We start from the raw sequence: 25829 nt of genomic DNA on the forward strand, positions 1-25829 counted from the left end.
ACATCTTCTAAAAAGAGGGCAGGATGGAAAACACTAGGAACACCTGTTATCAATATGGAATTCAAATGTAGTTTTTTGATTCCTTCTTTTTTCTTCACATTCTTGGTGCATATTAACAACATGTGTATTTATTGTTTTCTTCCAAAGGTATTTGCTATAGCATAATTAAAGGATGTATTAAAAAATAGTGATTTTAGGCAATTGACAGTGTGCCAAAAGAAGCTCAGCTAGCAACAAGATCCAACAGAATAAAGGGGAATGTAGCTAAATAATGTGAGTGACTTGCTATCATGGAAAGTTAGTTACAGAGTAAACATGCAGAGTAAGCCCCTTCATTGCTTCACTTCTAATTAGAAAAGTTTGTAGAATCCTTTTCTGGGGATGTTTTTGCATGGGGATAAAGAAGGTTGATGGACCAGGTGAGTGTGATTAGGACATGTTTGTTATAGAGAATGGCCCAGCTGTAACTCTTGGAAGGCAATGAGAGAGTTTGTTGTTAAATGCAGTTCCCACTTACTCCAAATACTATACCTTTGCCAGACAAGTTAGATTAGGACAAAAAGATGACTTTATAGCCAGGCTTCAATTCCTTGCCTAGAGCACTTACCTTTTGTGATGTCCTTTTGAAAATGCAGACCATGAAAGGCAAGTTCTTTGGAAAGGTTTCCAGAACTCTACACTTTGCCAGTTTGCACCTTTAAATTTCTCCAACACACTGAGGAAGATGGTGTTTCCATAAATATCAGAAAGAGCAGGTTATGTTTCCTAGATGTTAGAAGAAGAGGACATTCAAGTAATAGGTGCCCAGAAGGTAGAAGAAGAAGAGACGATGAAAGAGAATTGGAGTGAGTGTTGGGTCTTCCTACAGGAAAAGAGCCTGTAATATCACACAGTCTATGCACATCATGTGTATGTGTTTGAGTAAAAGCAATGATCTATAAATTTACTGTGGTGTGACTGTAATGACCAGAGGTTGCAATGTGTGTGTATACATATATATATATATATGTATATGCATAATATATAGTATAAATGAAGCACCTATTTCCATTTCAACACTAATTCCCAATGAGCTGCAACTCATCAATACATGTTTGCTAGCAGATCAATATCTAATCTGTTTGCCAATTTAATTGTATCAGGAGGGTGCATCATAGTGATAATTTTCTAATCAGTCTCTTGTGTTAACTGAGAGAAAAGGTAAGAAAGTATTTTTATTGGTAAAACTGAATGCAGTATTGCAATGCAGATAAAATGCTTTGCATTCTGAACTAACTTAGCAAGCAGAGAATTAAAGCTGTTATTTATATTAGAGCATTAGACATTTCAGGAGTGAAAGATGCATCATGTTAGATTAATATAGCTATTTTATTTAACTTTGCATCTACCCAGTAAAGAAGGGGAGATAATTCAGTGCGGGACTACATGAAAAAACGTTACAGCAGCACAGTTGGGAATTTGTGTCATATAAATGTAAGGAAGTCTCTAGTAGAAAAAATGCTGAAGCAGCTCTTGGCCTTCGTTATGCGAGTAGATGGATGGGTGCTTCTGTGACTCTTGAAGCTGGAAGGTTTATGCTGTGTTAATGGGAGTGTTTTCATCTGGTTGTGTGGATCACATCCAGCATTTGGACTGGGCGGCTGGAGTTGGAAATCTGCCAGGTATTATACTGTACTGCTTGGAAACAAAATGACAAAAGATTCTCAGATTCTCTGTTCAACTGACATTTTTAAAAGATGATCTGTAAAATTATTTTAGCTCCTGGGAGAGTATGTGGGAATAGATTACCAGGAGTAGCTGGTCCCATAAGATCACTGTTCATAGCCTGTCCCGTTGCCATTCCTGGCAGCCAGCTACCTACATGGAGCATTGGTCTGAGCCAGAGGACATTTCTTGCATTCTTTCTGTGGCACACTGGAAAAGTCAGGAGTATTCAAGCCTTCTGTCATTTCAGATTATTTTTTCTTTTTCAGAGGAATCCAAAGCACTTTGGGGCATCTTTTTCAGAAACTGTTGTTATGACGTGACATTTGAAGCTGATTTCAAAATAGTCTTACATATTTAAAAGGAAAACAACCTGCTCTCTGAAGGATGGAATTGCAATGATCTCTCTTCAGCGTGGATCTTCCATACATATGGCATTCTATGAATTATATATTCTATTTCACAGAATTACTGTATTTATTACCAGAGGAAAATAGATTATTAATTACAGCCGAAGGCTGCTTTGATTAAATATACAATTAGTTAACTATGCTAAGCCCATCCCAAAGCTCCCAATATTTTCAGCTGGATGAGTTTTCTAGTATTTTTAATTAAAATTGTTCTAAAAAGCCACAAGTTAGCTGCATGCACACTTAAACTGAAGTTAGCACTTCAGTGTTTTGCTTGTTTCTTTATGCCATCTAATTAATCTGTAGTGATTAAATGTACATAAAATCATCTGAAACACAAGGTAATTTGTGCAGATATGGAACAGTGGAGTGCTTTTACCAGTCCTTGGCATGATTGTTTTGTCTTTGGAAAACATTTCCAAAGGCCACAGACGATAATTGTTTTGATGAAGCAAGTGTGGAAAACAGCTTACCAACCAGACAGTAACAAATGCAGTGCTAGAGACTGACTGGCAGAGATGGAGACGTTTGCTTTTTGTGTGCAGCTTGTCTTCTTTCCGGAGGTGCAGCTTCTTCCTACATTGTCCTCAAAGTTTGAAAGTGTCCCCTAAACTCCTCTGCTGGTGTGTCTGCATCCCACTCCTGTTCGATGAACTGGCTGTCACATGGCTAGGAGATAGTTCAGATCCGTGTTTTCCTCATTGATTTGTGAATAAATTTAGGGCTTCATTTTCCAAAGGGATCTAGGAGAGTGAACAGCTCTGACCAGAATTCCACAGGTTTTGTTTTTCTTGTGAAAAGGCATCAGTATGGGTCCTGGTGATGAGCAGTGAGGGGATTGGAGCAACACGCTCAGGTGCACTGTGCTCAGGAAGATGCCTCCTCTTGCAGTCACTTCTGCATTTGTCCTTTTCCTTTAGTAGCAATGGAGTTACTCAGTGCACACCAACGTGTGGCCCGATGGTTAGAGCAATGTCTTGTAAGGGTTTGAGCCCTCTGTACTTCAGAGGACCTTGGATTCAGATCTTGGTGGGCCTTCCAGACATTAAGTTACAACTTTATCACGCCCATGAGCCTCAAGCAATGTAGAAGAGCAGCACATCATAACGAAACCATATATTCTGTTTCCAGAAGTGCTGCCTTACCTCTAGTGTTCAGAAAGCTGATCCTTAATATGCCTTAGGAGAAGTAGCAAGATGACGTTCAAGTTCCTAGCTGGATGCTAGATCACCTCTGTCATGTCCCTGCACAGATAGTTTGTCATGGCACAGCCTGTGTCCTAATCTCATGTTCTTAATGCATATGAGCTGACAGCTTTTAATGGTACATTAGCTTAATTTGTACTTGGCAAAAATTACATTCCAGTTTTGCACATCTTGGTCTATAAATATCTTTCCACTTCAGGCAACAGTATTCTGGCCTTTCATCAAATATGTCTCTAACCTTTTTCACAGAGTTGTTTTGTTTGTTTGTTTTTGGCTTTGTTTTGTGTTTTGTTTTTTTAATTTTACATATCACAAGCCTTGTTTTATGTAAATGTTCCTGTGGGCTAGTTAATGTATTTAACAACATATATCCTATCATTTTTTTTTTTCCCTTTGTCCTCAGGACTTTCCCAGTCCTTTTTTTTTTTTTTTTTTCTTTTTTTGACAAAGGAGGGAGTTCCTGAAAGTGGCAAAGGTCCTGTTAATGGTGGTGTTCAAACATCTCCTCATGCAATGTGCCAAACACCAAAGGGGAGTGCTGGTTTCAAATCCGCCAACCTGAGAGTCCCAGACTCTTATAATAGGCAAAAGAGCAAATTGTTGTAGTGTCCTGGTCCAGCTGCATCCATGTTACAATATGCAAGATAAAGATGCAGAGCCCTCATTTTGTGGCTAACTCTGCCTGTATCCACTGGTGCAAAAGTGAGAAATCTCAGAACAGAGCTGTTTCAGCCCATGGCAGGGCTGGACAGAGCCATGTAAGTGTTCTCCACTGGAAGTGCTTCTTTGCAGTCTTCATCTTTTCCAGGACCCGTACCTTCAAGCTATTTACATCCGTGACACCAACTGTATGCCAGCTAGTGTTCAGACCTTAAATAGAGTCCTTCAGATGTCAGATAGATTGAAAATGCAGATATTCTGACGATTTGTCCTACTTATACTAACATGGCTCTGTGTTTCCCTTCTTTATAACGTATCCTGTATCAATCTTAAACATCGGTGACATTTGGAAATACATTAACAAATTGAGGGTCAAATGTCAGTCATAACTTTGGAAGTTATTGCTTTGTGCTGTTGCTGCTGCCTTTATCAAACTTGAACATCTGTCTTTATTGCAGTTTGCTTTGTGATTGTGTGCTCTTTTCTGAGATTCAGAATTGCTTTGCAAACATTAACTCAGCCACACAGATTCTGAAATGCAGTGTGACAGGTATGTGTCATACTTGGAGATGATGCTCTGCATATACAGCAAATAAAATACGTTTCATATATGTATATATATATAAAACAATAGGTTATTGTTTATGTTAGAGGAGAACTTGTTAGCTGGAAACTCCTGAATATCTGTTAGCTAAGCAGGCTGTTTACCATCAGTGTGCTCTCATCCACCAAACTGCAGTGGATCAATGTAAAACAAGCAAAATGATCTGCAAGGCTTTATCTTCTCAGTGGATTTGCTATTTGACTCTGATACTCAACCCTTTGTAGTCAGGGAGGATTCTCCTGCATTTTATACCTTGTTTCTGAAACTGATTTTTACCTTATGGAATGGGCTAGACTATGACATGGAAACCTCCCTTACCTGTCATAATGCTTGAAGCAGACAAACTGGAAACTCTAAAAGATACCAAAAATGCAAGTGTTCACCTTTTTCTTCATTGTCCTTTTACAGTCAGACCCTAGGTCCATTCCAAGCCACTGAGAACCTAACGCGCACTGCAGCAGATTCAGTTTGATAAACCTGTTCTCTCAGTGCCATTTCAACTGGCCTCCAGCTTCTAGCTGCTGTTCAGAGGCCAAGGTTGCCTGTGGGTTTTGTAATCTCTGCCCAGGGCAGCCCACAGTGCTGTAGTGCCTGGAAAACGGTGCAGTGCTTGCTGTCTTGGCCGACAGAAGCCAGGGAGATGTCCCCCTCCTGCCCATATGCAATGCTGCTTGGAACCATGGTGAAAGGATGGCTTGGGGGGTAGGCTGAGGAAAGGTGAATTGCTGCTCTGCTGGGTACCCTCTGCAACCAGAGAGAAAGGTGTGAATTTGCCGTTGGAGGACAGAAACTTGGAGCACTGTTCTGTCTGGTGGTAGTGGAAGAGGCAATGGGTGCAAACTGGAGCACAGGAGGGTCCCTTTGAGCATCAGAAGTGCTGTACGAATGATGGAGCACTGGCACAAGCTGCCCAGAGACTGTAGAATCTCCTCATTGGAGATCTTCAGCATCTGCCTTGATGTGGATGTGGGCACCCTGCTTTGGGTGTCTGTGCTGAGCAGGGGTTGGGACACATGGACCCAGAGGGTCATCCCAGCCTCAGCCATTTTGGGATTCTGTGAATCTGAAGAGGGAGCCATCAGCTATTACCAACTCATTGCCCTTTTAGATGTTTTTGGGTCTTTTTTAAGTGTGTGTAGATTCTACCTTCAGAATAATAATAGGTGTGAAAAACTGAATCAAAAGCGGTGATAAAGACAGACTTTGAGCATCCACAGTCCCGCTTTGTCCAATTCCCTGTCTCAATTTTTCTATAACAGAACTTTTTAAATGAATGAAAAATCTAAATTAAAAAAAAAAAAAGACAAAAAAAAAAAAAAAAGGAAAGAAAAAAAAAAAAGGAAAAGGAAAAAGAAACCTCATTGTCTGAGTGCAAGAGCTGATACAATATGCATTTCCAGAATAGCTGTTAGAGGCTTTAGGATAAATGCCTCATACCTTTATGGCATCTTTCAAACCCAGCTCATTACAATATTTTGTGTAAATCCTTCTAAATTCACAGATAATTGACAGGACAGGCTCTGAGGGGCCTACAGTCAACTATGTTAGTGAAGTGTAGGAAGTCCAAGTGCTGAGAAGCCTATTATATTATGGGAGAAAAATAAATGATTGCCCATGCACAGCAGCAGCAATCCTAAATGGAATACCTCAGTTGTTTTCAATTTTATTTTTTCACAAAATACCCAAAGGCAATAATCCACTTTCTGGATTAACAGCCTGTAAAATATTACTCTAAAAAAAAAATTAAACTATGTTTGAGCTAACTTATGGCAACACAGAAGAGACTGAGGAACATTGGAGACTCCGCTGTGTTATACTTGTGTAACTCAAGCCCATGCTGAGCAAATGCTTTTTTCTGCTTTTATAAGACATGAGAAGAATAATTTCTGTCCAAGGCTATATAAATCAGATTTCATGCTGGAAAATATGTTTACAACATCCTTGAATGGTGCTATCTATTAATAGAGATATTATCCCTGGGTTACCAAAAGCCGTAAGAAAATGTATCTGTATTTTTTCAGCATTTTAAAATCTGTTCTCTTCCCATCTTCATCCATTTTATTTTAATGCCTGATCTTTTGTCTCTTAATTCCTCAGTAGTTTATCTGGTTGCTCCTCAGTTTGAGGTAGGCGGTATCTCCTAAGATGCCTGAAGGTTAATACTCCCTAAAGCTTACAAAAATTGCAGTTCATTTGGTGGAGCTGGTACCTTTCACCCACTGACTAGTAACTGGAGGAAATAATCTCTTCAGGTGGACATGCAGAAAAATAATGGTAGAAAAGGCAGCTGCAGGTCTTGTGTGAAAGTTAGATATTATTTGGGTGAATATAGATCTTTCTTCAGCTTGTGTCAGAGTTGACTGTGGAAGCTGATAAGCTGCTGAAGTGCATTACTGGCAGTATTAGAGATGAAACAGAGCCCATCAAATCATACAATGTCTTGGATTGGAAGGGACCTCAAGGATCATCAAGTTCCAACACACATGCCACAGGCAGGTTTGAGGTGGAGGTGAGTGCTGGAGGTTTGCTTCTTCTCGTGCTGCCAGTGCTTTGTGATACCAAAGGGTGTTCAAAGTGTGGTCCTTATTGATTTTATTACGGTGAAACACAACTCTATTTTTAAAGTTGAACGTTTGTGTAGTGTTCCAAATTTCAGGTCACTTGAGTTTTCTGAGCTTTATTCCCTCATAAGGGTAAGTTTTCTTAAAACTGAAAGGTTGTATTACATTTTTTGTATGTTTAGGAATCAAAGTTCTGTTTTCATTGTGTTTTGTATGATTTAATCACATGATGTCCCATCTTGCACGTGATACGATTACTACTTGGTGGCAAGATTGAAAACTGCACAAATATGCTTACAATATAAACTACAAATACGGGATGTTAAGCAGTCAAGAGAAATTGCTGTCTTCCTCTTCAACCCAAAAAGCTGGTTGGCTGTACTGCACACTAACTGTATCTGACCAGCTACATGAAATCCAGCCTATGAGGAGTAGTCATGTTATTACAGTCTACCCCTTTTGAAGATGACTTTCTTTTGGGGGATGTACAATCAGAGTCAAGCAGAAATTTTAAAAGCCTCTCAGAAGGATTTTCAAATGTACAGGTTTTGAATGGAGAGGAAAAACACCTGTGGACTTTCTTAGAGTAGGAGTGGGGCACAGGCAGTACAGAGGCAGGAGACTTGTATCTATAGATTAAAAACTCGAACATTTTAATAAGAAGATTTTTTTTTCTCATTGATTCAATTTCTAAAACAGCCCCCAGAATAAGCACTACAGGCATAACTGTGAGGCAGGGGAAGTAGTTGTAGAGAGTAGTAGTAGCCAGGGTGAATAAAGAATTTGTTAAGATTAACATGCTGGAGATGATAGAATAAAATTAAATAGTGTACCTGTGCTTAGGATCAGGCTGGGATTTGCAAGCCTTCAAGTTCAGCATACACGGTGTAGAAGGTCTTAGAGTACAATCTGAAGGAAAGGATGATTACACATAAGGGAGGCAAAGGGTAAGTGGGATATAATGGATCACAGACTAAGTAGAGGTAGATGGTTACAGAGCCAGGCTTAACTGATGGTTTTTTATTTGTTTGTTCGTTTTCATTAGCAGATACTTGATACATCTTGACAAAGAATATGTGGTAGGTTCAGTTTATCTGTACTTCAGATAAACAAAAATAGCTGAAGTGGAATTCTAAGAGAAAATACAAGCTAAACTGAAACAGAAATGATTAGATAAGCAGTCACAAGGAGGATATGGATTCGACTCCACCAGAATATCTATGTGTGTGCAGTGTTAAAAAGGAAACTGAAAGGCTGGAGGGAAGTTACTGCTGGAGCTCTGTAAGGGTTTGTCTTTGTACTGATCTCATTTAACACTTTTGTTAGTGACCTTTGCAGAAATATCAGTAGACTTCACCTGGCAGTACAGGTGTGCAATGCCATCTGAAATACCGATGGCTTCAGCAGGACTGTGAGGTTTACCTGGGAGCCTTGAGAGGAAAACGGGGTAAGGAGGGCAAGAGATGGGGGGAAAGCTGAATACTGAGAAATGAAAGGCGATAAAAAAAGAGAAACAATGTAATGAATTGTGATTTAGGAAAGTACAGTAAGCAGAATGAATAAAGTAAAGAGAGCAGGAGAGTGAGGCTAGACCTGTCATTTCTCTCACTTGCTCCGCTATCTGGAGACTTCCAAACATGGCTGTTGTACTCATTTGACTGGAATGGAGCTGGAGAAGGAAGGAGCATTTTGGGACAGTAGTCTTTGCCTACCCACACTCACTCCTTAACTTTAACTGTACTTGATGTCTGCCTAGATAATATTTAATGACTGTAAAATATAGCTTCAGAAAATGTTGCAGATTTATTCTGCTTCAAAATATCTGCTAACCTGATGAATAGATCATTGCAGAGTGAAAAACATGATTTCATACACCCTTATGCTAAGCTCAGGTTTCACAGTTTCTAGGCAAATGGTTTTGTTAGGCTACTCTGTCAATATGCAGCTGCTGCTGCCCTTTCTCTCTACTGTCATTTTTAAAGGAAGGGGGAAAGTCCAGTGTTCCTTTGGGTTCCTTATTTTTAAAGAAGTCTGACTGACAGCCTGGACCTGAGATAATAGGGATGACTTGCTGCAGAGAAGTGGCTGCTTAAGCGCAAGGCTTCACAGCAGCACCAGAAGTGCTTTTTGAGTTTGCTTGCAGCCTGGTGAGCACAATGCCTCCTTGCTTACCCCACAGACCTTGTGCATCTCCTGCCTGACAGCTGAGGGGCTCTGTGGTTCATCCTAACTGAACAACACAGGGAGAGAATGAAGATTCTGAGTCCCTTTTGATACTCTGGCATATCATCTAATGATCATGCATGAGGATGTCAGGTGGGACAGCATCTCCCTCTCTGAGATCTCAGTAGCACAAACTGCTCCAAGTAATCCCTCTTTTGCTCAACAGAGCTATGCAATATAGTGGATGTGATGGCTTGCCTGCAGCTAATTTCTACCGACTGCAGCAGACTTCAGGAAGAAGCTGGAGGTGCAGATTGCACGACTGGGCACCTGACCTCCTCATTTACCAGTTTTCCTAAGGCTGAGTTTTGGGGGTTGAAAAATGAGTGTTATGAATTTATGTAAGATAGCACCGGCTACTTTAACTTTGCTTCAGTGAGACTTCTGTACCAACAGCAAACATATGAGAGTGTGATGGTATTTCCATTTGGTATTTATTAAAAAAGCACTCGAGGCCAGTATGCAAATTCTTTCCCACAAAAGTCTTCTTGTCTGGGAATCTCCATCAAGGGCAGGCTTGCCTCTTTTGCATGCAAATATTGAATTTTGACAGAATTTGAAGTCTGCAGTCCCTTTTCTCAGATGTTTTATTGTTGTCTAACATAATGTCAATAATTAATGGCAAAGCAGTCACAGTGAGAAACAATGCTATGAATACTAACTTTGTTGTTTTATTTTTAAATAGTCTGCCTGAAAAATTATCTTCTCTACTTCTGGTTACTTCTCACCTAATGTTTCCTGTCCTTTGGATGAACAGTGATTAAAGATTTTTTTTGATCATCAGCTCTTGGAGGCAGACATGAAACAGAGGGCAGAGCGCTTTTTGCTGGGAACAAAGAGCGGTGCTAAGCAGGCTGGAGACCTGCAGTCAGGTGGTGCTCCACTCTCAGAAGTGTAAGCTGGCCAAATTTCCCTGGTGGCCTGGCCTTTCTGCCATGGTCGCATGTCAGCGACGGAGCCCAACAAGTGTCAGCATGAATTCAAATAGCAGAATTGATTGCTGGGAATGATTTATGCCCTTCTGCCTCTTCTGGGGTGGGGAAGGTTCGTTTAAATTTTGTCCTGCCATTTTGAACTGGCTTCAGACGTTTCTCAATTTATTGCTGGTCTCTGATTTTCAGCTGCGGTTCTTTTCACCAATAACTTTATACTGTGACATTTTACTTTGTTATCTCATAAAGCCAGCTTACAATGAAAGTTTAAAGGAATCTGGCTTCCTTAAAGAATGTATCTATCAGTAGTAACATGAGAGCTGCTCTCAGGTTCTGCGTGAGGTGGGTTTTGAAGTAGGAGCCTGTTTGATTTTGAATTTAAGGGGAAAATATGCTTCACTGCAACTGAGCCTTTCTAAATCATAACCTCTTCTGCAAATATGCTGAGAACAAACCCTTGAATCTAGATACATCTGACCTGTAAGAGCCCCCAGAATGAGAACTTGGTTGAAATTTGCACACGGATGGTGTGTGTCCATGGGACTGCGGGCCTGCCGCTCCTTCCTGCCACTGTTCTATTCCTCAGTGTACAACTTCTACCAGCAGTGATACTGCGACATCATGTTTTGGTTTCTGTGAGCAGAAATGCTACATTTTGGCATGTTTCTTGCCTTCCACCGAAGGTTACAGAAATTACTGTGTGGATAAACACTAGAAGGCAGAAGTCAGGGTAAGGTACTAAATATGCTGTTCTAAAATTTGACTGTGAGGCTGAGAAATGTTGCTTTTCAGTGCTGTTGATTTGGGCCAAATGGCTTCATCAGTTGAGGTCACCGGTTAAATGGCATCATCTGGCTTTACCAACACAACACTGTGTTTAAAACTTATTGAAAGCATGTATAAATTGTCAGCTGTTATTTGATCATTCTTTTATAGGCACAGGTAGAATTTATATCTACCTTTATAAAATGATCTTACGTATATCATTTGTATATTACCATCCAGCATTTAAGTGCACCTGAGTCTTCTCTTCTAATATATAACTTAAAACACAAAGAGTTTATATCCTTCTTTCACTGGTATCTGTTTATTTTATTTTATGAAATGCCATATAAGCTAAAAAGAAACAACTCCTTTAAAACAAACTGTATCACTGAGATAAAGCAAAGATGAAATCAGTCTTGTCTTGATACCATGCCACGTTAAAGTGTTTTCATTGTCTAGGCCATAAACTTTGTTTTAAAGCATGTCTATTTTAATTCATGTCCCCTTGTAATTCGTTATCTAAATTCTCAGCACAGATGTATAATCACGATTGTTACTGCAGCAATGCCTTGAATGCCCTATTTAGTCTGAGGCCCTGTAGTGCTTGATGCTGTGTTACCAAAAAGACACAGTCCTTGCACCTAGGTGATTTTATCTAAATAGACAAGTACAAGAGGTATAAAGTGTGGATGCAGTGTTTTTTCAGTGTTTTAAATTGTTCTTGCTACGTTTTTGTGAGATAATCAAAAGCCTATTCAATATTAAAGGATGACTCTGTTGCTCAGAACAGAAAGCATTGCTCTGTTCCTGATGTTAAAAGGCCTTTTCTGCACTGTATGCTAAGCTCCCACCTCTGATGTCACTGCACAGCACAACTGAAAGCAGAAAGATTGGCCACATGCATCCAGTGGCCCCTGAATAGCTAACAGGGATATTCTTCAAAATCTGCTTGGATTTCAGTGATATTCATAGCACTGCACGATGCTGGTACAAATCTGATCCGTGCAGCGTGTTCAGTGGTCAGCCAACAGTACAGCCTTGGCCACCGGCCATCTGTAAGCTCCCTGCTGTAGCTTTCAGCCACTTGGTCCAAAACTGCCTTGATGTGCCCTGAAGAGCTGGTCTGCTGCTGGAGCAGCAACTGCAGCACAGTTCTGCTGTGCACGCAGAGCTTCCTGGGAAAAGGACATTCATGCGGTGCTGTGGGAATGTCCTTTGCAGGTGTTTTGGCAGCTCTTTGCAGACAGCTTTGATGTCTCCTGAATCCTACATGGAAATGTCTTACACATAAGGGGAAGGTTCCCTTTGCAGGTGTTAAGTGCTGAAGTTTTACAGGGGCAGCTGCTGCTGCTGGCACTGCAGAGACCAAACACAGGCTGATAAAGGAAATAAAAGGAGCGAGAGAAGGATAGGAGAGGAAAGCCAAAGTGGAAAGTGGAATAAAACAGAGAGGGAAAATGGTGAGAGAAGACAGGTATAGAAAGAGACACTCCAAAACGAAGAATGAACATAGAAACTCTGGGACAGCAATAGCAGCTGTAATTGGTTTTAAGCCAGGATGGAGCTGGAGCTCGTATTGCTGACACCATGTACACAACTGCAGTGCTGTATAAATAAGATAGATAGAATTAGGCTGCTCCTCACATTAACATCACTTAATTTTTCCTGCAAACATGGAATGTGGAAATTGAACTTCAGAAATTAAAAGCTGTATTCATGATAGCGCAGTAACCCATCACTCAGTAGAAAAGTAAAGAAATCCTACATGTCTAAATAGTCTTTAAAGGAGTATCAAGGTAGAACAGAGATAAGCAAAAAGGAAGGAACAGACACAAGCATTTTTTATAAGAGTCATAGAATGGCTTAGGTTGGAAGGGATCTTACAGATCATTGTGGTATCTCTCTCATAAGTTATCTCTCTAAGAATGCTTCTGTATGCAGTTTTGTTTGTGTTCATTGTGTGTAACTGAACATGTACAAGGATGCTATTGTCAGCATTACTTGCTTTCTTGATACTCGAATAGAAGTGGTTGCTAAGCTATTCCTAAGAGCTGCTGGGAACTTTTAGGTGCAAAGAGATGAAATGGAGTTTTGGATAGTAGGTGAAGTCCTGTCACTGGCTTTATTTTATCAGATGAAGAGTTCTTCTGAGTTTGCATTTTCTACTTTGTTGAAAAAGAGATCAAGGAAGTTGTGCCGTACGCCCTGTTCCAGAAGCAGGATGAAATTAAACTTTATTGTGACCTCTTGCTGTGTTGGACCCTTTTGCTAAGACACTGTTAGTGTGTGAGCCTGTGAAACGTATTTTTAAAACATCTAGTCCTGTAAAGTGTTGAAGGATTTTTTGCCAATATGATGCTTCTGGAGTAAAGCCATGAAAACAAATGGATAACAACAGTGTCAAATTAGTGTCAAGGCAGTGTGAGATAAGAATGGAAAATGACTGAAAAGGACCCTCAGTGTTTTGTTCCAAGGGAGGAGGAGCCTTTTCTGTTCCTTCAAAATGGCATTTAAAACAGATGTACAAGTAAGGACTGAATGCTAAAGTAGAGCAAGTCCGTTGTATGTTCGTTCATTAAAGAAAAACAAACACAGATACTGAGGGCTCAGCAGTCCTTGTGGTCGGGGGCCCAGCAGGTCGTGGCGTTCAGCCAGTTGGGGCAGTACCCCATGTCTCAGTCAGAGAGGGGAGTGGACTCAGTGCTCTGTTGCTGGGTTTAACCTCACTGTTTTTTTACACTATGAAACACTGGCTCGTGGAACACCCTCTTGGCCAAGGCAGTATCCTACTTACCAGCTGGGCTGGAGGTACTGTGCCGTCAGCTGTTCATTGCTGCTGCTTGCAAGAAAAAGCCCAGAGTGCTGGTGGTTGCTGGTGGATGTGCGGGCAGGAAATGTGTTCCCTGGCTGGGACGGGGATTGCTGGAGATCAGGAGTGCAGCAGTCAGAGCAGCACCAAGATCTGGCCAGCTGAGCAGGCTGCTGCTGTCTGTCCTGGTTGTGCACAGCTGGAGCAGGTGGCAGTTAGTCCTCTTGCTCTCACTGGACTACCTTAAATTGAATTTAAAAGTATAGGATAAAATCTGCCTTATGTGTAACCGCATGCATTAAATGGGGAATTTTAATAATGTGCCAACAGCAGCAGTTTGGAGTATCTTGCTGAGGAAAAGGTCACTGTGCCCATAAGTTATCCTAGCATTTGATCAGTGGACTCTTTTCCAAAGACTTTAAGTCTAATTATTCACTGCTTATAAAGTCACTTGAGATATAAAAAGTCTTTTTGTAGTAATGAGAGAACCCCCCAATTAGCCAGAAGGTAGCCATCTATCTTTTTAAACTACTTGGTTCAGAGGAGAGCAGGAGTTTCAGGCGTGTGAATGTGGATGAATTGTTAGGACAGTGATAAGTGTAACACTCATGTAGTGGTGCCAGCCCTGGCTGAGTTCATGGAAGGTTGAGGATTTTTTCTAAAGGTGAAAGGGAGACTCTTCATTTTAGTGAAATGTAGGATATGATTCCCCGACAGGAGAAAAGTAACATGCTTACAGATGCCTGAAATCTGCCATTCAGCCTCGTCCATTATTCTTTGGGAGTTGCAGACGGTTAAAGAATGTCATTAATTTGATCCCCTAAAACTTCAGTAGCAACCACCTTTTCAAATCCCGTTTTCTGAGAAAAATACACACCCTGGAAGAGAAATTGGAGAGTGAGCTTGTGCTAGAGCAAACACCATAAAGTTCACAGGAGAATACAGCGTTCAGTGCAGGGGCTTAGAGGTAAAAATGATTTGCTCTGAGCACACACACTGGACTTTGATTGTCTTCTTCACTACCATCAAAGGGCTGGTGTATGCGGTAGATCTGGTGAGAGATTTTTCTGAGCTCCTACCCGCAAATAGAAGAAGGTTGCAATAATTAATGTAATAAATGATGGTCTAATTACATCAAGGAGTAACATAACATATTTCATGCATGCCACAGCTAGTTTAGTCTTTAATGCCCTCAGGCATAATCCTAATATCATCAGAAAAACTGTTTGTCAATATTAAAAGCAATTTACATAGTAAATACACTCCAGCCTTGTTACATCACCATCTGGGTTAGCTGAGCTTTTGGAGTCATGCTGGGCAGTGCTGGTGAAGGCAAACCTCACAAGTGCTGGGGCTGTCCAGCTGTCACGGTGGGTTGGTGACAAAAGCTGGTGCTCCCAGCCTGCTGGAAGGAGCCAAGTTCAGACACAGACAGCAGGAGAGGGGTTTAGGAGAGGAAAGATGGAATTAAGACAGGAGAGAAAAGAAATCCTGGGAACAAAAATGGGGTCTGCAGTGAAAGAGAAGGGGCAGAGTGAGAAGAGCTGAAAGCCAAAGAGGAGAGAGAGAGGAGGAAAACGAGACTGAGAGTACCATCTGAAAGAGATAAGAAGGATGTCCATAGTGGCCAGTAACACCTCTGCTGGGTGTATGGAGGGAGTCAGAAAAGAAGAATAATGACTGCTCACGAATTCCTGTCTTCCAGCACTTGTCTCTGAGCAGCTCACCGTGAAACCGATTCACTGATTCTTGCACTTAATTTGGCATTTTCAATTCACTCACAAAACAGGAAAACTGCAGATGAGACTGCTTGCTGTTTCGTAAGTCAGGTGAACCTTTTCTAATCTGTCCCTCTGTTTAGTCTTCTAAAGGAGCTGAGAGAACTGTGACATTGCTCTAACACGTAGTGGGTAGATGGAATATTCTATTTTCCAGTTACACTGACTGTCAAGTGCCATGCTATGAACTACAGGAACTGAGATCCCGTTTTGGGCACAGTTTAGCACTGCTAACTCAGTAGTGATTTCAAACTTCTTGTAGCAGATGTAGTTTTCCTGGTGGTGCTAATGCAGCATTGCAGCATCTAAGTGTTTGTCTGAAATATACTTCAAAGTGAAGGTCCATGGCCGCAAAGAAACTTCAGACATGGAAATGCTGAGTGTCTCTTTTTGGCTGTCTTCTCCTAGAGTGGATATTTTCCCTGATTTTCTACACACTGCCAGAGAAGAACTAGGTGTTCATTTACAGTTGTGGTTATGGTTATACTTAACCCAGCCAGCTGGAAGCAGGCTGTAGGCATGCATTTAAAATACCATCGTCTTACTATGCTTGGTACCTTAAACGCAAGTAAGAATACATTTTTTATTCAGAGCATCAAACTTCCTCATTAAGGAGGGGGAAGAAGGGCTTTGTGTTTTCTTTGCTTCTGGTGGATTTGATTTTCCATTCACAAAAGAATGGGGTTCTGCACCCAAAGTTTTGGGAAGCACTTGTTGCAGTGAGTTTTGTTTTAGGTGATGACTGGGTAGAAAAGGTAACATCGAGGAGAATTAGTTATTAAGCTCTAGTTTGTATTTGATGGAGAGGCAAAATTGTTCAAGCACTTCTGTGTTACTTACCTTGCTCACTAGTTTGCTGTGTTGTACTGCAGTAGTGGTAGGAATTATTCCTCCATTCCCAGAACCTCTACCTGAGGCATTATTTCCAATCCAGTTTAAAAGTCTTTTCAGTTTCCTAGGGTAGCTTGTTATACAGTACTTTCAGGCAGCGTCCAGCTCTTTGCCAAGGTCCTTTGGGGATGCATCCTGCCCTTCACAGAGAGGAGCTGCAGCTGTCAGACCTACCCACAGATCACAGTGGACAACTGAACAAAATGAAGCATAGTCTTGAGGTCAATTGAAAGAAGAGTGCTTCCTTATGACAGCTGCTGTTCAGATACTCAAAATCACTAGGAAGTCCCTGGGAAGTGTCTCTCTAGAAAGATGCTTTACAAAGTGGAAACAGGCATATTTCTGTTCTTTACAATTTTTTTTAACACTTATATTTTCTTGCTTAGCTTAAACCTTAGGCACAGGCTTTTCAGACACAGTAGGTATTTGCTAAATATTGGGAAATTGAACTGATGCTGATTACACACAGGAAAACAGGAGGCTGCAGTATTGACCATTGCCTGGGTCTGTTCATTAATGTTGAACCAGCTACACAAAATAGCAAACAGAACAAGCCTAAGCTGTTCAGGAAACAGGAAAGTAGTTCTTATTACAAGATGAACTTAGCCTTTGGAAAAACAGCCTGAGGAAAAACAGCCAGAGCCTGTGTATTCAGCCAACTCAAACCATTCTATGATTCTGTGATTCTGTTGCTTTCAGAAGGGCTGACATGATTGCCGATTAGGGCAACAAAAGATCAAATGGGAACAAACATCATTTAACTCGTGTGGCTGACGAACAGGAAATGTCATTAACCAGAATCATAAAAGTTGTCCCTTTACTGAACTTGCCTGAACCCTGATGGACATAGTGGTATTGGATAATGACTGTATTTGCTACCTTAGAGATTAACTTGCTCAAGAAATGCAGTTTAGTACTGAACTATAACCTAAAAGGTCAGTGTGCTGAATGCCATTTCTGTAGATGAACTATCACATTTGTGTTAGCAGAAGAGTTGCAGTGCTCTCTCCAGCCCATGTATCACTGGTAGCCCACATGTCCTGTGACCCCTGTCCTGTCTTGAGAGCCTCATACCTAGCAGCATTTAGCATCGGAAGTTTTCTAAAATGTCTATATGTAACAAAAGCTCTACGTTTGGGAGAGAGGTGGTATCTTTTTCTTCTTTTTCTTTCTTTCTTTTTTTTTCTTGTAGTTACAGAGTGCTGAAATTCTTGTCCTAAAAAAGGCCTGAACGAACTATGACACAGTGCTCGATCTTTTTTTTGCCAGTTTTCTATCCAAGGATGCACTCTGGGATTTGGTTGCCTGGGTGTATTTTAGGGGCAGAGACTGGAGGTGAAGAGACTGTCGTGATGAGAGCGGATTTAACACCTGTCAGGTCAGAGGCAGCTTTTGCATGAATGTTGAAATCTCCCTGGACAGTGAGCCTTGTGAACTCCATCATCACGTCAGACACTATCTCTGTCATTTCTCCAGGAAACCCTTGTGGCTGGATGTCTCTGGTCTAGCAAAATGCTCAGGTTATTCTTCTTTTGCCCTTACTGATTAACAAGAGGTCTCCAAGGTTTTTACTTCAGAAGAACCAATCTTAAATTTTAAGTTGCATATGCAAGTTATTTGCTAAAGAGAGAAGGTTATCTCCTAAGCTGCTACTGTGATACCTTCTGTGATGGTTGCATTCACGTGATTACACATCTTTTTCTCTTTTTTCCTTCTTTTTCTCTGTTCATACATAGTATGAAGCATAGACTACGAGAAACCTCAGTATTTCTGGCTCTTCATTCAAAAATTCTGGCCAGCGTTAATAGAAATCACCAACATCAGAAAAGCATTTAAAGATGAGGGTATTTCATTTCTCAACCACAAGCATTTAAATCTTGGAAGCAATCTTTGTTGAAGTACTGTTATTTTACTATTTTTTTTTTAGAGTACAAAGTGCAAGAATAACCTAACAACCATCTGCTGATGTTTTTTTATGTTCAGTGTTTCGTTATTTACTCCAGTCCCTCCGTCCTGCTCTGCTGTCCACCTCTGGATGTGTGGGAATAAACCCATGTGCAGTGGTGCTGGCGTTAGAAATGGAGGTTGGCCAATGTCAGTTGATTTGCGCATGGAAAACAAAGCCTGATTGCTTGTTTATTTTCTGACGCTGTTGAAGTTTTGCATGTGGCTGGATTTAGAGCAAGGGGATGGCCAGGATCCAGGCAGTGGCTACCAGTCGCTCTGGGGAAGATGTTGACAAGTGGCCCAGACTTTGCAGTGTGTCCAAAAAGGGGGGAGAGTGTTCATTAAACAGAAGCTTAATCAAACAGGGCAGGAGGATGGTTTACATGAGAAAAGATATATTCTTTACTTAACATTCACAACTTGCTTGCGGATTAATTAGCCCATCTGCTGCAACAAATGTATTCCCATGTCTTTGTGTTGACTGTTAAAAGTGACTGATTTCTCTATCCACTCAAAATAGTACCCTAGATTCCACTGAAAGTAACCTTTCTGAGGCAAGGAATTTATGTAATCGTCCACTAAGAACCTGTAAGTGGCTTGCTGTAAATAAGTGCTCAGCTGTCTGCACCTCCCAGGGTAACTATATGTGAGTGTTAAGTTAGGAGATAGTGCAGGAGGCAGACAAACCTTAAAGAAGCTGAGTGAAGAGAGCTTCCAGCCCCATCTGTAGTATTGGCTTTGGGTTTTAAAATAAATTCACTCTTCCCAGCCCCAAGTGGGCAGGACAGCTGCCAGCTTAGAGTAATTCAGCTATAGATTTTCTTCTGAGAAAGGCAGTGTTCATATATTAGGTGACCTTTATGCAGATCGACAAAGTGTGTTGATGAACTTCAAGTGACAATTTAAACAAGTATTAGGTGTCCAGAGTGCTTAAGAAACCAACATAAAGGATGGAATGCTTTCAAAGTCTTTAAATTAAACAGGCATTTAAATGAAAATAGAGGTCAGCCATATGTTGCCAGGATAAATGAAAATGTGTATCTTTTGTGATTTTTCACATTTATGTGATTTTAAAATATTAATATTCTTTGGAAATAAAATTTGCATGTAAATGGCATTAGCATTAATTTATGTCTGTTTCCTCGAACTAAGGGATAGGTGTTGGCTGATGTCAATTACACAGTTTCTGATATCCCAGAATAATCTAATATATATATTGTATGCTATCTAGATATCTTTTCACTTTGCTGATACAGATCTGTGATAAAATGGTCAGCTTCTGCCAAAGATCACCATGTAATTCAGGTGGGATACGGCAGAATTGTGTCCTTATTACTTGAATAGGAAAAGAAAATGATACAACGCTATGTTGTATTTTTTTCCCATCCACTTGGGAGTTATTGGGAGAAACACCGCATCTGTTATCAGAAAGTTTTTTAAAGTATTAAAATGGTTTGGGAAGACAGGAAAGTAATTTTTATGTTCCTAAAGCCTTAGGAAGGAGAGTTATTCAGAAAGCCTGTAGGACAGTCTTTTAACAAAAGCTGCCAAAACTGTGAAAACTGTGGAAAATTGTTTCTTTGATAGGATCTGAGTTAGAAGCAGGAATGAAGCAGAGGAGAGGCTGGAACTGAAGAGTGACTGGAAGACCCAGGCTTGAAGCTTTATCTCTAATTGCCTCTATTAGACATGGCTGAATCTGAACGCCCTGGCAGTGTGACTTGCACTATCAGAGAGGGTTTGCAGAAGCTGAGTCCTTGGGGAAATTTCTTTGATTTTCTCATAACATAACTTATTTTTCAAGCATGCTGCCACTGCCTCTTGTACATCACTGATATTTCTGCGTGTCACTTAGTTTAACATAACCAAAGGTTGTAATTGGATGAATTATAATTTGAAAGATAAAATCTTAACATTTTCTGGCTTCAGTCCTCAAAGAAGCAGTATGGAGATCACTCTGTAAGTAGTGCCTCCTATTTATTTCCATGGAAAATACAACAGATACAACAAGCACAATAATGCTATTTGATAGAGCAAATAGACCTGCTGCTTTGTTCCCATAAACATTGAACAAGCCTCAATGCATGTCAGTGGGTGCAAATTTTTCCACATTCAGGAATTTGATGACACACCTTTGCTTTATACACACTTTCATGTCAGATGCCATTCTGTCAGACTGCCCCTCTGCTGCCATCTGTCACACAGCAACGAATGTGACAGAATATTGGTGGGAAGGTTCAACCTCTACTGCCATATCACCAACATCCGCCTCTGACGTTGTGGGCCGACATGGTAAAGTGGGAGGCTTTTCTTTCAGAGCAGCCCTCATACAAATGCATTAAAATCAGGTGATTAAGCTAGCTGCAGTTCATATTATTTGATCACAGTCCAGGTGACATTGTACAGTAGTTCTGGGGCTCCCCGGCATTCAGCACATGAGTTTGTTTTGAGGGTTTTTAGGCAAAGAAATGTATTCAGGACATTTCTAATCTGCTCATGACTACATACGGTATCAGATCTTTGCACTGGTGACCACACTACAGAATGGTTATTTCTCTTGTCCTCTTGAGTGACATAGCCATGAAGGCAGTGCTGGTTATACACTGTACTCAAGCATGCACTCTGAAAATGTATCAAGTTGGTATATATAAGTAATTAATGGTCAACTCTATTATAACCATCCAGCTGAGTAGGTATGGTTACACCTTTTGCCTCAAATGTGGCACGTTTAATTGCAAATGCTTCTCCTGGCAGGCTTAAAACTGTTACTTGCTGACTGTGCTGAGTGGGTCTTTTGAGTTTGGTGGCATTGTCCTTGGTTTTTTTTTTTTTTTTTTTTTTTTTTTTTTGTTATTGTTGGTTTTTGTTTTTTTGGTTTTTGTTTTTTTGTTTTTTGACAAGAAAGTTCCAAGTATTTCTTTAATGAAAGAGTGATGTGGCAAAGAAGTTTTGTTTTCAGCAAATGTCTCTGGTAGATTTTGTCTCATGTCTGGGAAGGGCTTGGAGTTAGTTCATGAAGGAGAAGTTTTAGGGCTTCATAGTCTATACAACAAAGTAAATTTGGACATTATGTTGCAGTAGAATCCTATTTCTGACTTGCAGTCAGTGAGGAGATTTTCTCAGGGATATAAATTGAAATCAATCTTTGGTACTATTCGTATATTCACATTTCTTTCTAGAAAATAGTGCCTTTCTGCCACAGCACAAGATCATCTCGTCTCCACAGCAGCTCACAACAGTTTGATGCTGTGCAACAGTAAACAGCAGCCCCATGGCTCTGAAAACAGTGCAGAATGGTTGTTTCTGTGTAACTTTCTGTAATGCTGTACTGTCCTTTAGGGCTTAGATACTGGCTGCTGTTGGCAAATTAGTCATTGCGTTTCGTAGTGGGATGATTCTCGTCAAGTTTTCCCTTAACGCTTGAGTTCATGTGAATTCAGCACCAAGTCTTGCAATTATCTTTTTTTTAATATCAAAAGACCCCACCTGGACTTGGAGGAATTTGCTACTTCACTTGCAGCAGAAAGAAACCTTACTACACCGTCTTTTCTTTTCCTCAAGCTGTGCTGCATTTGCAGCACAATTTTCTGTTTTATTAGTTGTCTGTTTGTAGCAAATAAATTCTTCAGTTTGTTTGCCTTAGATTTCTCTTTCCTTAAAATAGCAGCAGCTGACTGTCAGTCAAATCTTCCTATTTTTGGCCTTAATGATTGTATGAATGCAATAGCTGATAAGTGGCAAAACATTGAAAGTTGGCCTTGTTTCTTTTCAGATATCCAAGATGTGTTTATTGACATCTGCATTAATAACAATACCATGCCAGAAATCCCTTATTGTGGTTGCATGCCACAGAAAATGTTGAAATTGAAAATTAAAGACACCCCTCCTTTTTCTTTTGTACTTTATGAGGGAAATAAAATAAAATAAAATGAGAGAATTAATTATAAATGTTTCTTTGCTGTTTTGAGATTCCACTGGGACAGCTAAGTTCAAAACATTGCTATTTTCTAGCATGGATTAAAGAATTTATTTATCCTCCAGCCTTATCTCCTCTCTTGCATGACTACCAAAACAAGGTTCAGTCAATGTCAGCAGATGACTTGATGCATTGCTCAAGTAATTATTCCCCCTATATTTTACACCCTCATTTTCGTTCTGCCTTTTCTCTTGTGTGTAATCTTTGGTATATTTTTCTGTTTTTCTCTAGGTCAATGGGAAGGACCTCTCCAAGGCCACTCATGAAGAGGCAGTGGAAGCTTTTCGCAATGCTAAGGAGCCAATTGTAGTTCAGGTTTTACGAAGAGCCCCGATAAGCAAAACTCATGGTAGCTCTCAGGATGTACGGCTTGTGGATGCCTGCACTCAGACTGACATAACTTTTGAGCACATTATGGCTCTGGCCAAACTAAGGCCTTCTACACCTCCTGTTCCTGATATCTGTCCTTTTCTGCTTTCAGACAGGTATGGCTTATCTTCTGTAGTTTTCGAGTGATATTAAGGCATTGCAATCGCTTTTGGTTTTCTTTTGCAAAAGTCAGAAGAACAGCTTAAATAAATTATAGATGTTGTTGGCAATTGCTGCCCCATTACGACTTCACTGATGATTTTCTTCAACTCATGCATTAGACCACAGGAAGGAATGTTGTTCTTGCTTGCTTTGTGCTCATGCACAATGTTCATTTAAACCCTAAGCTTTGATAAAGAAGAAAAACAGTTCTGTGTTCCAAAGTATTGAAAAGGCTGATAATGCACATAAAAAGATGTCTTGTTTCTTTGTATTCTTTCAAACTTCTTAAAAAAACAGGGAAAATATTTTATTAAAGGTCCCCTTATCCAAGGCAAAGCAATTCCAAAAATATGGAGAAGGAAAGTATAATTTCATGTTTCATATGGTAAATAATGTAAATTGAATTATGCCTCAGTTGAATTAACATCTTAAAAAAAAACGTTTGAGGTAGGTCCACACCTCAAGGCTGTAGGTCCACACCTCAAGGGATCCAAGGCTGTACCTAAGTGCATGTTGTGAAGATCTCATTCTTTGTGTCTCAAACTCATGCAACCATTCCGTTTACCGACATTCTAAAATGTGCAGTTATTCAAGCGCCCTTCATCACTCCGTTATTGCTTTAACAAGACTATATAATGCAAAGCATTTAATGCAAGCACTTGAACAACTTTGAGCCTGATGTGGGTTGTAGATTGAAGATGTTAATGTTTTTATAGCAAGATGATTGATAAGTTGGCACTGATCATGATGCGGCATATGAATGTGTAGTTAGGTACATTAATGAGCAAAAGGAATTCTAAATGTTCATAATTAAGTAGTTTGGCCCCAAACAGACCCTGTTAAGAGATCACCCTCTGCAAATCTAACAAAAGACGAACCCAGAAAAATGAACAAATCTACAATCTGAGCTTTTGAAAAGAAAACAGCCCTTTCTACTTCCAGGTCCTATTTCATTCAGGCTGTCAGGCAATTGAGAGTAATATTTCAGAGATAAGAAAACTACAGAGCAGGGGTTTTGTGTGATTTTTTAAAATCATTTTTAATTTAAAAAACGAATTATCTCATCTACTGTTTTTTTGTACTGCTTTGTTCTGCATAGCTGCCATTCTCTTCAGCCAGTGGAGCATGAATTTTATGAAGGTAATGAGTATCTTTCCAGCCTGCCTGCTGATGCAGATAGAGCAGAGGACTTTGAGTATGAGGTAAGATCAATGGCACACTGCAACCTCTCTGCTATTACAGATATGGTATTTGCACAGGTGATAGCAGGCTCCTCTGAGGGAATAAAAAAAAATAGAGGGAAACCAATTAATACCATAAAGTGTTCTTTTTTGTACCTGTGTAATTTCACAAGCTTTACTGTAGTTAGCTTACACATGTAAGATGCAGAAGTGGAGTTCTGCACTGGGCGTCACAAACAAGTTTGGGATGCCTACGAAGCATAATCTCTCTTTGTGCAGTCGAGACTGTAATTCAACTGCATTCTTTTTGCAATTTTAGCACTCTGAAGCAAAAAAAAATAAAAATTAAAAATAGTAGCTGGAAGCTTAATTGTTTTTTTTTTTCCTCTCTAATTTTAAGAATTAATTGGCCTTTTTACTCATGCCTTAGGGATTAGTCTTGTAGATACTTGGGCGTATGCTTGAGCCTTTGAAAGATCAGGTTACAACTTTGGAAATGAATATAATTTCTGTTATTTGCTCTTTGAATTTGACATTATAAGTATTGCAATTACAAGAAATTGTGCTGTGTACCACAAATCTCCCTTTGGTTTTAATGCATTGTATTCTCTAGTGACAAGGGTGGATGTCTTTCTGAATCACTGGAAAATCATTTTGTGGAGCTTCCCCAAATGATAACATGATTGTTGTTGTTGCTCTTCATTAGATTTTCATTTCAATACCTGAATAGTATTCTTGCCTGTCAGCCATCGGATTTTTGTGTTTTCTGTTATATTTCAGGAAGAAAATATTTGTAGAAGCAGGTATAAGAAGCAGATGGTTCTTTTTATTATTAAACGGTGCTGAGTCTTTGCATAAGTTCATGTTGCTGTATTTTAAACAAGAGTGATTATAAATAATTAAATACCTTTAATACAAGACTTAAAATATTCTATCCTTTTGTTTGCAGTACCTTAAGAAACGTTTTTAAAGGTTTCACATAACTACTTGACATTTGGAAATGAAATGAGTGGCAAAAGCTTTGGCAAATATGCCGTGTCTCCACTTTTATCTTATCTTTAGCAGCTAAGATGCTCTACTGCACGTTCATCCCATTGTTCTTTTCTTCTAGCAGCTTGGGGAATCCAAGTTCTTCCCCAGGAAGTAGAAAAATCAAATAACATCTGCTTAGTGAATCTCAATCAGAACAAGCAAACTTTTATTTGAACTTCTCAAAAAATCATTGCTAGGGATTAGTGAAATCATTATTTCTTCCCAGTTGGGTTTTGGTGTGATATCTCACAGCACAAGAATCTCAGAGCTTACATTCTGCTTCAGCTCTCCAGGTGTAATACAATATTAAGTTTATGTGACAAGTGTATTTGTTTACATTGCTTCTTCCTTAAACACAGTAGAAGCTATTCTTCTAGTCATATTTAAATAAATTAGTAATCAAAACATCTAGAAGGAAGAAATTTCAAAAAGATATATTTTTAGATGAAAATATTCTTTCATTAGATTATCAGCTACATATTAAAATAGTAATGGATTTCAAATCTGCATAGGGTCTACCTACTGTAATCAAGTCCTCCTTATGACCATTATTAATCCCTAATAATAGTTGGCACAAGTATTATGATAGTGGCAAATGCTTGAGCAGATTCTCAGTTGCC

At 39.8% G+C, this 25829-nt stretch overlaps 1 protein-coding gene across 4 annotated transcripts in view; it reads left to right on the plus strand.

Annotated features, from left to right (window-relative positions):
* Positions 1–25829, plus strand: part of PDZRN4 (PDZ domain containing ring finger 4) — a 246615-nt gene that overhangs the window by 180595 nt on the left and 40191 nt on the right. For all 4 annotated transcript variants that reach the window (XM_015282412.4, XM_040648075.1, XM_416030.8 and 1 more), the window contains 2 exons: positions 22697–22950; positions 24096–24198. In XM_015282412.4, the coding sequence (XP_015137898.2) occupies positions 22697–22950; positions 24096–24198 (357 nt within the window). The remainder of the gene's footprint in view (positions 1–22696; positions 22951–24095; positions 24199–25829) is intronic.

The sequence above is a fragment of the Gallus gallus genome, chromosome 1 (genome assembly GCF_016699485.2).
Source record: "Gallus gallus isolate bGalGal1 chromosome 1, bGalGal1.mat.broiler.GRCg7b, whole genome shotgun sequence".
NCBI classification, from domain to species: Eukaryota; Metazoa; Chordata; class Aves; order Galliformes; family Phasianidae; genus Gallus; species Gallus gallus.